Source organism: Crocuta crocuta, unplaced genomic scaffold, assembly GCF_008692635.1.
Source record: "Crocuta crocuta isolate KB4526 unplaced genomic scaffold, BGI_CrCroc_1.0 scaffold119, whole genome shotgun sequence".
In the NCBI taxonomy this organism is placed as follows: Eukaryota; Metazoa; Chordata; class Mammalia; order Carnivora; family Hyaenidae; genus Crocuta; species Crocuta crocuta.
This window is the reverse complement of record NW_027551562.1, coordinates 6,861,637-6,876,314: the sequence shown is the minus strand read 5'-3', so window position 1 is coordinate 6,876,314 and position 14,678 is coordinate 6,861,637. Positions and strand designations below refer to the sequence as shown.

The 14,678-nt window shown below is 51.1% G+C and overlaps 1 protein-coding gene across 1 annotated transcript in view; it reads left to right on the top strand.

Moving 5' to 3' along the window:
* The window catches only part of FAM135B (family with sequence similarity 135 member B), a 274,520-nt gene extending 271,359 nt beyond the window's left edge, over window positions 1–3,161 (top strand). Inside the window, exons 18-20 of the mRNA XM_077749966.1 lie at window positions 535–645; window positions 1,999–2,112; window positions 2,483–3,161. Coding sequence (XP_077606092.1) covers window positions 535–645; window positions 1,999–2,112; window positions 2,483–2,688 — 431 coding nt within the window. The 3' untranslated portion in view covers window positions 2,689–3,161. The remainder of the gene's footprint in view (window positions 1–534; window positions 646–1,998; window positions 2,113–2,482) is intronic.
* Window positions 3,162–14,678: the final 11,517 nt, after the last annotated feature.

The window sequence follows — 14,678 nt, the reverse complement described above, 5'->3', positions numbered from 1 at the left end:
TTTCACTTTTTTCACAATTACAGTATTGCAACATGACGAAAAGAACTACATTGTATTCGTTCCCTTGCATTTTTATCCAACTTGCTTTTGCCGTGGTGACGTAATAATGCCCATCAGCGTTAGTGCCAGCGTAACCGAGGTCAGGGATAGACTCTGAAATGGAAGCCCGCTTTCAGTTTTTATGTGTGCTACCTGGATCTGTAAGGACCATTCCTTCATACGGCTTTGTGTTCGGGATTATTTCCTTCGGGTACACTTGTGGGAGGAGGTCGAATGGGTCAAAGGACATGGAAGTGTCAGGACTCCCCAAGCCGATCACCGCATCATTTTGCAGGATAATTGTATCACCCCGCCACAGGTACCTGAGAAAAATTTTCCTCTAACTTCCCAAGGATTTACCAAAATGCCTACTTCCCTCTTATTTTAAAATTCACTAAAAGCCAGTTTCACGTTAATCCCTCCCCAATTATTATTGTTTTGCTGTCTTTACCTTCTATTTCTCATTTTTCTTTTGCTGCGTTTTTGTCTTTCTAGGCTTGTGGCTCATGCAGAAATTAAAGAAATCCGGGTCCCTTCTGCAGCTGACCTTCAGGGATAATGCTGATCTGCGCAAATGTTTCCTCTACCAACTCAGCCAGAAAACAGGTGAGGGCCTTCCTCCTCCACAGCAAGTGTGGTCACGAGTGTGAGCTGGAGGTCCGCCGTGAGGCCCCACATGGCTTCTCCGCTGCGTCAGTGTGCTCGGGGAAGGGCCTGGTCAGGTCCAGCACACACAGCCTCTTCAGATCCCAGGGAGCCCGACCACGACTCACAAACTCAGCTGCTCCCAAGAAAGGGCGTCAGAGACGCAGCCGAGGTGTGCGTAGGGGTCCTCTGCACACACAGCAGCCCCGGCTGCTCCTTCTGCCGACCTTTCCGAGCCCTGATCACAGGCCCTGGGTCTGCATGCCCACTCACTGCTCCTTCCCAGGTAGGGACGCCCCCTCCCCACAGAAAGGGCAGGTAAGCGCTCCCCGTTCAGGTGGGCAGTGCAGGGGGAGACGGGAGTCTTTCCCAGGCAGGGCTGAAGTCGCACGTCCACCCACAGTGCACCAGCAGGTTCACAGAGCCGTTGGAAGCCCTGCCTGCGTTGTGGGAACGAGCAGGGGACAGCAGTGGTCTGTGTGTCCAGTGAGGAGGCGGAGAGGTGACCGGGTGGCCTGCTCTGTCCTGCTGGGCAAGCCGGCCTGGCGCAGCCTCTCCGTGTCCCCCCTCCGTGGTCCTGTGGGCCCGCCCCCGGGGGCATCTCTGCACCTGTTGGAGTGAGCCCGGCGTGGCCGCCGCCTGGCGTGGGACCCTGGGCGAGCCCTATGCGCTGCGTGTCCGTGCCACGTTGAGCTTTCAGGATCCCCTCCCCCCAAGGGGGCAGGGAGGGAGAGGGGAAGCTGGACGACAGCGTGGGCCGCACAGGGAGCTGGGCTGACCCTGCAGAGCTGTCCCGAGTGGGGCAAGCGGCTGGTCCTCACAGTCCCGCCCTGCGTCCATCCTTGGGATGAGAGGCCCCACCTTGCTGGAGGGGCGCGGGCTGAGGGCCTGGGGCGCGCAGCGCAGTGTCTGCAGGCCCGTGCTGGGCTCTGAGGACGAAGGGACTCGCTGTGTGGTCCGGCCCCTCTGTCCCAGGCCAGAGCCCGGCTGCAGGCAGGGAGGTGCGTTCAGAGGCCATCTTCCTCCTGCGGGTGCCCGGGCGAGCCTGCAGGTAGGAGCTGCCCCGCTGAGAAGCAGGAGCGGACCCTGCCTTTCGTCCTCACGGACTCAGAGCCGGCCGCCCAGAGAGACTCCCTGTCACCCGCCTGCAGCTCCCCTTCCCCCCTCGAGAGCAGCTCGCTCCGTCTGTCCATGGCTGATGGGACACCAGTGCCACAGCAGCCCTTCCCGCTCCCCGCCCCCGGGGGCAGGTTTGCGCAGCGTGTGTGAAGCGGGAGCCGCCTGGTGAGAAGGATTCTCCCCGGCCTCTTGCAGGTCTGCAGTATTTTAAAAACGTCGTGCTGGTGGCTTCTCCCCAAGATCGCTATGTGCCGTTCCATTCAGCCCGGATCGAAATGTGCAAAACTGCCCTCAAAGACAGACACACGGGTAAGCCACGTTTAAATTTTTTAACCAAATTTCTGATTATTTTTTATATGGCCTTTTTTTTTTTTTTTTGAAAGAGAAAGGGCACAAGTGAGTGAGGGGCAGAGAGAGAGAGAGAAGTGGAGCTCGAACTCACAAACCGTGAGATCATGACCTGAGCTGCAGTCAGATGCTTAACCCACTGAGCCACCCAGGCGTCCCCCTGACTTTCTGATGTAAAAAGCGCAAGTAAATGCATGACATGGACAACGCCTTCGAGGGCACCTGGGATGTTCTCCCCGCGGGGACGGGGGACCCAGCACGCCCAGGGTTTTTCTCCAGATCCCACTGGCCGGTCCTGCCCCGCCTTCAGCTCCCTCTCCCCTCCTCCCAGGGCCCGTGTACGCGGAGATGATCAACAACCTGCTGCGCCCTCTGGTCGAGGCCAAGGACTGCACTTTGATCCGGCACAACGTGTTCCACGCCTTGCCCAACACTGCCAACACCCTGATTGGCCGCGCCGCCCACATCGCCGTGCTGGACTCCGAGCTCTTCCTGGAGAAGTTCTTCCTCGTGGCGGGGCTCAACTACTTCAAGTAGCGGCCGGGGCCTCGCCAGAAGCTTGGCGATCCGCGAGAGCCGAGACATCCTTGTGGAGCCGTTCGCCACTCCAGGCGGAGCTCGGAGAGGAAGGCACTGAGGCAAGGAGGGTGGGGTGGGGCCGGCCATTTGAGGTGCTTCCATTTCCGAGATTTGGGAAAGCCGAACCAGTCCAGTTGCGCAAAAGACAAGACTTTGCCCGAACCTGTTTAGCCACATGGAGTCTCCTTCGAGACATGGAAAGAAAAATGTGACAAAATAAAGCAACAGAATGCCTGGGATTGGTGAGCCCACCTTTTTGCCCACCACTGGCTCACAGAGAGATCGCTCTAGTTTTACTAGGTTTGTCCATTGTGTTCCTAGCTCATAGCTTTATCATTCTGATTCAATTAAGTGCATACAAGCATTTCAGAACTCAGGTTAACCTCTGTGCAGAAGTGGAACATATTTGTGTAAATATAATCCTCAATAGATTCACATGTGCCACTCATTCACGACAGTGTGATGCCCACGCGATCATTTTCTCCTCATGTTTTCTCAACAAGGGGCAAAGGAATGCTTTATAAACTCAGATTCTGTTTCATGAGCAGCAGCGGGTGGTGTGATGTAAGGTATGGGGTGGGGGAATGGAGGCGATGCTCTTGGTAAATGCAGGTTTGTTACAAAGAGAAGTAACCAGAGGGGACGTGGTGAACTCATTGCTTCACCTACTTCTCCAGACTGTCTATGCAGAGCCCTGGCCCGCAGATTACTTTTGCGATTGCTTAAATCTCTGTCTGTAGTCAGGAAAGTGGACTTTGAGAAAATCTAAGGGGTGAAGCAGAAGCGCGTAAGGCTCCTGCTGATACTCTTCCAAAGAAATGCTATGTTAGCATTTGATGCAATTGCAAAAAAAAGAACAAAAACAAAAACAAAAAAAACAAAAAACAAAAACAAAAAGAAAACAAATGAAACCGTTAACATGGCCAGCGGCTTCTCCTCTCCATGGAAGGAGAAACATCTAAACGAGGAGTGCTGGATTACAAACCTCAGGGGAGCTCCAAGAAGGTGCTGGTTATCTTCCAATAGAAATGTCTTCTTGCCTTAGGAAAATAAAGGGCTAGGAGAGGTCAGCATCGATAACAACCAACAGACAGCAGGGACAACAGTGAGATCAGAGAGGAAAACAACAGTCAGATCGCGGACCCAGCTTAGATAGTTACTGGCGAATGACTTAAGGGAAGTTTTGAAAATTACCAGGATGTTTGATATGGTCCCGTAGACTGAGTACACTCTTGGCCTAAAGGAAGGCTGGAGAATCGCCTCATCATACTCAAGGAGCGCATGGACCAGGTCAGTAGGGGCCGCTAACCCAGGAGACCCATCACCAGGAGGCAGAAGCTCCTGTTTCTGCACAATCCCCCTGTAAAGTGTGGAGAATCATCTGTGACCAGATCCCTGGTCCAGCACCTGAACCATGACCTTAGGTCACCAGTGCCATGGTCCTAAAACCAAGCAAATCTTGGCTCATCTGAGAATTTTAGCCCTCACACATTAACGGTGTGACCTTGCCAAACAAACGCAGACCGAGAAACCAGTGTGGGTGGGCCGCTTTGCGGTTGATAGGCTCCTGGGTTCCTTGTGAAAGGAGAAGGTGGAGGGGTGGAGTTGAATGAGCCACAAAGGCAGACTTTTGCACAACCGGGGTAGGGTTTCTCTGCGGGTCTTCTGCGCACTTTCATTGTGTCCCAGGCTTAGGGAGGATGTGGGATCAGTAAGTCCTGAGGGCATTTTTCCAAGTTCCCAGTGTCCGTAGACTGTGGGTACTCCCGAGCAGCGCTGATCCGATGTCTAACCCAGAAAGAATGGAGCCCATGATGTTGTGCTTCCTGGTCTAGACAAGTGTTTGTGCTCAGTGCGGGACTGTACATTTGTAACAGCTTCTCCTTTTTGGCCAAACGAGGAGCCCCTCCGATGAGAGCATTCCATTTTGTGTTTCTGACACCCATCAGCAAAGCTTGTCACTCTCTGGTCATTTGGAAGACCGTGTAGCCCACGGCGATGGAGCTGAGTAAATCTGATGACCATCGTCTTTTCCAATAGCCAGATGCCACTTTTAACTTCAATATGCTGTCTGGACATGGTGAGAACTAATGGCAATAAATGTCCAGCTGCATGGCACACCCCTCTTTTATAGGGGTGCTCTGCTGTCTTTGTAAGCCCTCTCTGGCCTCTGAGCATCTATTATATTGTGTAGAAATTACATCTCTATATTGTAAATAAGAGTGTCTAGTGTCGCGTGTCATGCCTCATTTGAAAAGGCTTTTTTATGTCTCTTTCTATTGAAGTATAGATATCTAATATATATATACATAAATATATATATAATGTAAAACAGGGACATTATATTATTTATTATAAAAATTATAAACAAAATGCCTGCCAAGATAATGGTCTAGTATGTTTTCATTCTCAGTGTAATTTACGTTTTTTTGTTTTTACGATTTGTTGAGTTCCTCAGAAGTTGTTAGAAATAAACATCGCTATTCTCTCGAGATTAATGGGAATCGGTTGCTCACAAGCCAAATACATCCAAGAAGCAGATGCGAAGCTAAAGTCCCCGGGGCGGGGGGGACTAATACCTCCACGGCAGGTTGAAAGCTCTGGAGAACTGTGAGCCCTGGGGAGGAGGAGGGGAGAGGAAGGGCTCCTGCTGGTACCCACAGTCCCCAGGCGGGTGCAGAGTGGCTTCCTGCCATGCCAGAGGGGAGCAGGGATAGAAGGCACGGTCCCTGCCCCCCGAGAACACAGCCTCTTTATGACAACCTGATAGAGAGAAGGTGAGGCACCGGCCAGCGCGAGGCAGTGCTGAAGGGCCGGTCTTCACGGCCTGGAGAAGGCTGTGAGTGAGATACTTGCTTTGCACAGCTGGTCACCGCCAAGGGCACTCCTTCATCAGTTCGTTCATTCATTCACTCATCAGTTCATTCATTCATTCATTCATTCATTCAGCAAGTATGTTTGAGGGCCTCCTGTGCTAGGAGGTGCAGGAAGGGTTGAGCAGCTCATAGTCTGCTCAGATGGGAAGGGGATGTAGGTGGGCACCACCCAGGGGTAGGGATCAGTGTGTGCTCAGAGGAGGGACACCTAGCCCACCCTGGAGAGGTGCGGGGTCAGGAACAGCCTCGTGCAAGATAGGATGTCTAAGCCCAGACACAGGGCTGAGTAAGGCTTGGCCTGGGGAAGTGGGTTGCAGGGAACCCCCGGGAACCACCCCGGGCAGGGAACGGAATGACCGAAAGGCTTGAGGAGAGAGGGCCAGGACCTTCCCCGCACAGGACGGGCTGATGGAGGCTGTCTGGGTATCAGAGTGACCGAGCAGGGGCGTGAGCGGTCAGCCACCACGCCAGACTCTCTTCTCCTTCAGGAGGAAGTTCCCTTTGCTAACACTAGTGGGAGAGTTTCCTCTCAGAAGCCTGGGTTCTCTCAAATCCCTGTGTTCATGTCCTTCTCCCGGGCTAGCTCCTCAGAGAGACCCAACCCTCCGTCTTGCAGGAAGCCCAGGGCCACGTCTGCTCGCCCCAACTCACCTCGGAAGATACAGCACACGTGTCTTCCCGGCTTCTCGTGGAGAAAAAGCTGGAGGGAATGGCAGTTGGTTAAAACCACTGTGATTATAGCATTACTGTTACTATTCTCTTCTTTTTTCTTTTTGTGCGTGGAAGCAATCAGGGGAGATTCCTGCACTGAGATTTGGGGTGACCACACGGACCACTCTTGATCATTGAGGGGTATTCTTTAAGTTTATTTGTTTGTTTTGAGATAGAGACAGAGACAGCATGAGTTGAGTGGGGGAGGTGGAGAGAGAGAATCCCAAGCAGGCTTCACGCTGTCAGCACAGAGCCCAACAGGGGCTTGAACTCATGAAGCCTCGAGATCATGATCTGAGCCAAAACCAAGAGTCAGATGCTCAACCGACTGAGCCACCCGGGCGCCCCGATCGTATGGTTTATGTGGGCGAGGAATTTACTTAGTCCTTCCTTTACAAGTGAGCAGTCTGCACCCCCACCAGCTTGAGGTGACTTGCTCAGAGCCACAGCCCCTCATTCAGTCACGGATATTGCCTAACAGCCATGCGAACCAGGCACAGGTCACAAAGCAAAAGCAAACAATGACACACAAAAAAAGCAGCCCCTCCTGATGGAGTACATGTGAGAGTGGAGGGTAGAGCCCAGCAAGTCACAGGCATAGTGAGATGGCAAAGGCCAGTTTGGGAGGAGCCCACGGGGCTGGGGGCCACCAACACAGTATGTGAATGGGAAGGAAAAAACCCAGAAATAGTGTGCAACCCAGGTTTTTCTGTGAAGAATAAAAACATTGAAAAGTGCTAGGACATGACAGTGTCAGGGAGCCCTCACTTATGCAAGATGATGGCATCTTTCCAAGACATGCCTATGAATTGAAAGTCTGCTTGTGGGATGCCATTTGTTTGGTTTCATAGAGTAGATTTGTGAGCATCGGCGATAACCAGGGCTGCTGTGGACAGTTGCACAGGTTGTGTAAGAAAACATGGCAATGACACAGAGAGGGAGACTTGTGCTTTCTTGCGTTGTTCTCACAAGGCATCCATTCCAAGACCCTCAGGGAGGATGTGTGTCCATCTTTAACTGATGCAGCCAAGCAGCGTATGCTAATACCTGCATCTACTTTGTTTTTTCCCCCTATTTTTTCATTTGCTTACTCTTCCCATGCCTTATTGAGTACCTATTTTGTGCTGGGTACCCAACTAGACTATGGAGCTATTAACACAAATCATATAATCCTTTTTTTTTTTTTTAATGTTTTATTTATTTCTAGGAGAGAGAGAGAGACAGCGTGAGCAGGGGAGGGTCAGAGAGAGAGGGAGTGACAGACTCTGAAACAGGCTCTAGGCTCTGAGCTGGCAGCACAGAGCCCGACGCGGGGCTCAAACCCACAAACCACGCGATCATGACCTAAGCGAAAGTCGGATGCTTAACTGACTAAGCCACCCGGGCGCCCCTCAAATCATATAATCCTAAACACTAAAAGGACCTAGGGGGAATAATAAAATTTAATGTTTTATTTTTCACTGTCAGTATTGAAATTAACGCCATGGGACTTCCAAAATTTGGAGGAACAATGGATGTTTGCTCCAGACTCTGTCTGAAGGCTAGCGTCCTGAGCTTTGAGCTTCCAGCCTCCACTTGTGCACAGGGGCCTCCATCCATGTGTCCCAAAGCAGGAATGAACTTCAGTGACATTACAAGTCTTTCTGTGTCCCTTCCTCTTTGCCTTTTTCTTTTGTTCTGTTACTTTTTCTTTACCTTTTTTTGGGGGGGAGAACTTTTTCCGTGGTACCTCAGCACTACACATAATGCTAGTGATGTCTGTATGGAAAGCACTGTTGAAAACCTAGAACAGCAAAGTCATTCCCTTTCCGCATCTTTTTGAGTGAATGGTAATAATACGCTTTGCTTTACAGTGGGCTGAACTCTCTACACCAATTTTAGTTTTAGGGAAAAGGGTCCTGGTGGAATGTCCCCGGTGTGCAGAGTGGAGTCCCGGGGCCCGTGTTAATGTGCGGGTACTGCTGGGTCATATCGTTAATGTCTAAGGCAGGCTATGTCCCATATGTGATGTCTCCACAGCCACAGTGTAAAGTGCAGAACGTGTGTGCTTTCACTTCATAGATGTGGTTGTGATTATATGGCTCTGAAACCGTCCTCAGACTCAAGCCTCTGTGGTTTGTCACAAACTCAGAGCTTTCGGAGGTAAACCAAACCTCAGCTCTGATTGGCCCCGTTTTTACCAAACAAAGGAGCAAAGCCATGGAAACAGCACGGAGCGCTCCACATTTGTTGGTGGGGTCTTCCGCACGTAGGATTTCATTTCATCTGTAAAAGCCACACAACACACAAACGACGCTGGTTAACACGTCAAGTAACGCAGCGAGGGTCACACAGCTCAGCAAAGGTGGACTCAAGGTTTGATCCCCGAGCCTCATTTTATCTGTGAGGCCATGATTCCTCCAACCCCAAGAAGTTCATAAGCCACAAAACCCACACATACTGTGAAAATCAATGCCAGGGCATTAGGTTTAGAAAGTGGGCTTAGAAAGCACAGTCAGTAAGCACGCTCTGGAGCTCGGCTGGCCTTCCGTGCTCTCCAATCACTATCTTCAGGCCCTCTGAGTTCTGCGAGCCCAAATCCACTTTCCCCAAGTCATGACGCCTCTCCTTCCACTGCTGTGCTAGACCACGCTCTTCCACTGACACTGCCACTCCACCTTGGAAAATTCACCTAGGAATCAATTCCTGGGCTGTGGGCTTCAAGCGTGCACCCAGTGCTTCGTGGACTGCACATCCCTGCTTCCTGCTGAATCTGGGCTCCTTGTCCCAACATCAGATACATTTTCTTAGGGTTCCAGGAACCACTCTTTTCTCACTCATTGTCGCAATGTTGTATGTTTCCTTGCATATCTCCCACGTGTGCACGTACTTTCTGAGGCCAGGAACCGTGTGTACAATGTGTCCCTGCTGCTCTCACCATTGCCTGGCAAAAAACTGGGGCTCAGTATTTTCAGGAAGGGCCGCTTCCTCTTTGAAAGCTCCCATGTTCTTCTCTAACCCCTCGCCAATCCGCAGCAGCTGATTCTGATGCAGGGAGGGTTTGACATTGGTCCATGTTTCCCCTGTAACCTTCTGAATCCCTGAGAGAAAAGTAGTTTCATGAGATCGGACATCACACTGGAAGGTTTTTTGGGTTTTTTTGTTTTTTGTTTTTTTTTTAATGGGAAGAGCCATTATATCTCCAGGGCATGCTTTGAAGCCAGTGGGAACAGGGTCAAGTCTCCTTAACTATCAAATAGATCTGAAAGTTCTTCAAGAGATAGTTGAGGTGCAGAGGGAAAGGGAAGTCGTGTCTGAAACAGTGCCTGTGTCGAGAAGGTGTTTTAAAATTGGGGGGCGAGGAGCTTAGGAATGTCTTATAGCAAAAATTTGGCTATAGGGAATTTTCTGTGTAATAAACTAAGAAATTGTCTACACGGCCTCAAAGTGATTCGTACATGATGCTTTGAGGGGGATCGCCTATGAAATGTCAGTCTTAAGCTTCCAGCATTCAGAATGTTCTATTGTGATTTCAGGGACCTCCACGACAGAGTTTTCCACCTCAATTCAGTGCATAATTGGAAGATCTATGGAGTAAGCTGTTTTCTTGCTCAGGGTGTAGTTGTTGAGCGGTAAGAAAAGGCAGGAACCTGACACAGCTGAGAACAGTATTACATTAATTTAAGATACTGGGAAGTTTGAATTCTGTAAATGTCACTCAGAATCTTTTTATTGCATCGAATTGAAGACGTCTTGAAATGTCTTTTAGTCCAAGGTTAAATTTACTGCATATGGGAAAATACCCTGCTTCATGCTTTTTGTTCTGGAAAGTTTAATAATAATCCAAGGTATATCTGGTAACCTACACATTCATCTTTGCTTGTTTTTTTTTCTTTTAAAGAGAGCACCTCATTTTGTCCTACATACTGTCTTGTCTGAATTAACCTCATATGAAAGTCTGTGATTTTAGCTTCATTCACTGTTTTCTTGTAACTTACTCTTGAATGCATTCCTTTCGAACACTGTTTATTTAGTCTATGCCTGGTTCTATGCTAAGCACTGGTGACTACAGAAATTTCTCAGACAGGACCCCGCCCTTAAAGGATTTATAATCTAGTAGGGAAAGCAGATACCCATATAAATGGAAGAATGCTCATGTAGACAGTGAGTCAGGAGAACGGGGAGGAGACACTGAGAATACCATCAACCCAGCGCCCATGAAAACAAATCCCTCCTGGCATGGGAGTTCGGGCATCTCTGCGGGGTCTGGAAGCAGAAAACCGGCCCCGGTGAGATGCCGCCGTGATCTCTGCCATACCACTCAGGTAGAATCTCAAACCTTCGTTCAGCGTCAAGTTAGGAATGTCACAAAAGGAGAAGCCGAATGGTGCGTGTCACAGCCCACTCTGTCAAGAAACACCACACCTGAGTGGCATTGTACCTGCCTGTTGTCCAAAGTCACTGGACCCCCCGTGACTAGTCCTACCAACTCTTACTACTGCTTTTCAAATGAATAGACCAACATCGCTTATCAAATAAGTAAAAGGCATAGCGGTAGGGTCTGCGAGCGCTGCCACACTCAGATTTGACCCCAAGAGCTGGCCTGTGGCTTGTGACTGTTGGAGTCCATTTTATTTTATTCCAGTTTTCTTTAGTTTTCAAATGCAACCTTCTGCATCGTAGAAGGTAAAGAGAGGCAGGGTCTTTTGCATGGTCCCTTTCTCTGAAAAAGAACTTGAATGTACAGCTTGATGCCACTGTGAACTCCTAATGTCTTCTCATTCTGGTGACAATATCTGTATACAATGATCACCGTCTCCTGCACACCCTTGCACACCGTCCGCAAAACAACAATAGTTAATAACAGTCAATGGCACCAATACGATTCCACTATTTTTCTACGTTTCCTCTTTGGTTGGCATTTTGTGCAGCTCGTGATGTGTATAAATGAGAAACAACAACAATAATAAAATCTTTGGACTTTCTTTTGCCAGGACTGTGTGTTTATGGGACGCACTCTCGCCACTCTCTAGGCACGTAGTTAGGGCTGAAGGAATTCCCTCTACATGTGTGGGGAGGACATTTGGGGTACGGTTGTTATTTCGGGGATGCCCACTGTAGGAAGGGCCTCAGGTTTCCTGGGGCGGCTGAGCAGAGCAGGGAAGGGACTCCAAACGGGATCCTCGGAGGACTGTTATTCAGTGAACAGGACACCCGGGTCTTTGTCCCAGCATTCAAGGCCCCCAGGTTACTTGGGCTTTTTAACAATCAGAGCTGCTCATCCAAAATGCTAAGGAGGGGATGCATTCGTGGTCTCTGGATGCAGCTTCGTGGAGCATGTCTGCAGGATCAGAGGCAGCGATGGGAGGGACGCTCCATTGTCTCCTGCTGTCCCGAAAGGTGGGCTGAGATGAGTACCATGGAAACCGCCCAGGACCACAGCCCCTGCCCGAGGAGGAGCCCCTGGGCAGTTCGTGGTTGGTGTGCGCACCCCTACCCCCGGCCAGAGCCCACAGGACGGGGGATGGACAGCGGAGCCAAGGACAGGCCTTCTGTAGACCGGCGGAATGGGGGTGGGGGAATTAGCCAAACCAACAAGACTCTAAGCTGCAGAAGGTAGTGAGCTCGGCCGTTTGCGGTCCCAGGAGCAGAAAGCCAGAGAGTCACGCGGAGCAAGCGGCTGAGCCACTGCAAAGCANCCCCGCCTCTGCACCTGCCGCGGACGGGCCCCTTGTTCGTCTCTGCGGGGTCAGGAGAAGCCACGGTCCTGGGACCCACACGGTGCCGAGGACACTGCCTCCAAGGCCAGGTCAGGACCCCTGAACGAGGGGAGATCAAAAACCTGTGAGTTAGGCTGCAAAGGTTCTTGTAAATGATCACGGCTTCGATGCGCTCTCCCCAAGTTCATGTTCTATGTGTTGTACAAGGTTCGTAATGCTCTTGGCTCCAGTCAAGCCTGTGAAACGGGGGGAGGCAGATAGGATTGTCCCCGTTCAGACAGAAAGACACGGAGTCTGGGAGGCTTAGGACATTAACCCTCTGTTTCCACGGTAATCAGGGAGGATGGGAAGACTTAGATCCAGCTCTAATTTTAGGCAAACGTTTTAAGAGTCTCTGGAACCTGAAACTGATGCTTGGAAGTGTCGGGAAGGACGCATTGCTGTTCCCACAGGCAACATCGGAGGCCCCCCATCATTATGGGGGACCCTCGCCAGGCTCCGTAAGGCAGGGCCGGGAAAGAATAAACGGAAAGAACAGCACTGCATCCCCCGTACCTCCTCCTGGGTCTACTGGTACTTCCCATCAGTGCAGGTGCAGCTGACGACGTAGGGGGGTGGCTAAGAACAGCATCCAGGGGGGCAGCAGTGAGTCTCCGAGGGGACGCAGAAGAACACGAGGCAGGAGTGGAGGGCAATTTGAACCAATTCACCATGTGCCTCAGGCTTCTGGTTCAGAGACCCTACGTCACTGTGCAGACGTGACATGTAGGGGACGTGCATGGGCATCTAGGGACAAGAGCATCCACTGGACACCCCTGCTGTGTCAGACAGCCGGCCAGGCACTTTCTTAATCCTCCGAACCAGTGTTCCTGTCCGTGTCTCACGGCTGAGAACACTGGTTAAGTAACGCGCCTGGGTTCACACTGGAGCTTGGAATTTGTCTCTGAGGCACTGCATGTCCTCCTTAGAGTCACCTATAAGGCCTTTCTTCATCCGGCCCCGTGTCCTTCTCCCACCTAATCTGCTTCCCTCCCCGGCACACCTCCTTCTCCCCCACCTTGTTCTCTCCTCTGCAGCACGTGGGTACTTTGCTGTCCCCTCCGCCCGCCAGCACGGCACTGCCCAAGGCGTTTGCATTCGCTGCTCAGTCCTCCAAGCTCGCTCTTGCCCCTCCCTCTGGCCTTTCCTGCAAAGCCTTCCTGCTGGCGAGGCTTTCCCGTTCTCTCGATCGATCTGGAGCCTCCTCGCTCCCCACCTGGACTCCAGACACTTCAGAGCCCCCTTTCTGCTCCATGTTTTCTCCCCGTCGGCACTCAGCACCCTCAAATGCGCTGTCTTACTGATTTATCTTATTTGTTGTGTTTCCTCACTGGAGTGTCAGCTCCGTGACGGAGGAATTTGCTTTTGTTTTTTGCCCTCCTTTCAACTTCTGAATTCCAGTGCCCTGGCACATACTACAGCTTTAATAAAAAATTGGTGAGTGAATGAATGAATGAATGGACACTGGCTAACCAGTTCCTAAGCCGCGGCCCTTTCTGGCTGCCTCCCTGGGCGTCTTTAACCAGCTCTGCCTCAGCACCTGGGTCCTCTCCAGCACTCTCCTTTATTACCCTCTCCTCCACGGGGGTAATAGCCCCAGGCTGCAGGGATGCAGCTGGGGGAGCCCCCCCCGCCCCCCATCACACACTTGAGTGGTGCTGGCAGCGGCTGCGGGGATGGCTCAGTGCGGCCCGCAGGGGGCGCCCAAAGACTAGCAAACAGGGCACCCGCTGCGCGTGGAGACGCTTGCAGTCTGAGCCAGAAAAAGTAACGATGGAATTTATTTGGGGGAACAAGCGAGGAGCTTGGAAGTCAGGGGCAGCAGGATGTTTTGGGACTAGCTAGGACTCACATGCTGAAGGATTTATCCCCATAGAGGCGTGTGGGGTGCAGATCCTGGTGTCAGCAGGAGGCGCCCATCCATGCAAGAATGGGCTGCTATCCTAACCGATCCAGCTAACCACTCAGCAGCGAGCTGGAAGGTTCTCTTCTCAGACAGGGGCACCGACTCCCCCTCGAAACATGGTGTCTGCTCCTTTCATTGCCACGGGACCCTGCCTGGGGGGCAAAGGGGACCCTTAGGAGACAAGCAGGACCCAGTCATTCTTTGGTTTCACAAATATTTATGGAAAACCAACCACTTACGGGCTCTGTTTGAGGCACTTTAGGGAATCATTTGCCAACGCCAGCAAGATGCCTCCCTTAATGAAGCTTGCCTCCTGTTGCGGAAGCTTACAGTGACAGCAGACATGATCAATGGCCAAAGGTCGTGTTTTTATATTACCGCCTGCCTCAGAAACTTCTCCCTGCTGCCCAGCGTCGGAATTATCTTTCCTTTCTTTTCCTTAGACTGTTTTCTTGGTCTCTCTCTGAGAGCACATCGTGTTATATAGGAACAGGATTGATCATTTATAACTATTACTGTTAGTAATAGCTAATAATATTACCAATGCCTGTTTATGTTATTAAGAGATTGGCTTTTTCTCCTCGTCAGGTTGGAAGCTTCTGGAAGGAATGACCATCGGACATGTTAATGAGAAGCAAAGCTTGGGTTGACCTTTCTAGGTTGGTTTCTAGTTCCTCATGTGTAACGCGGCAGCGATCACCTGCCTAAGCTACATAT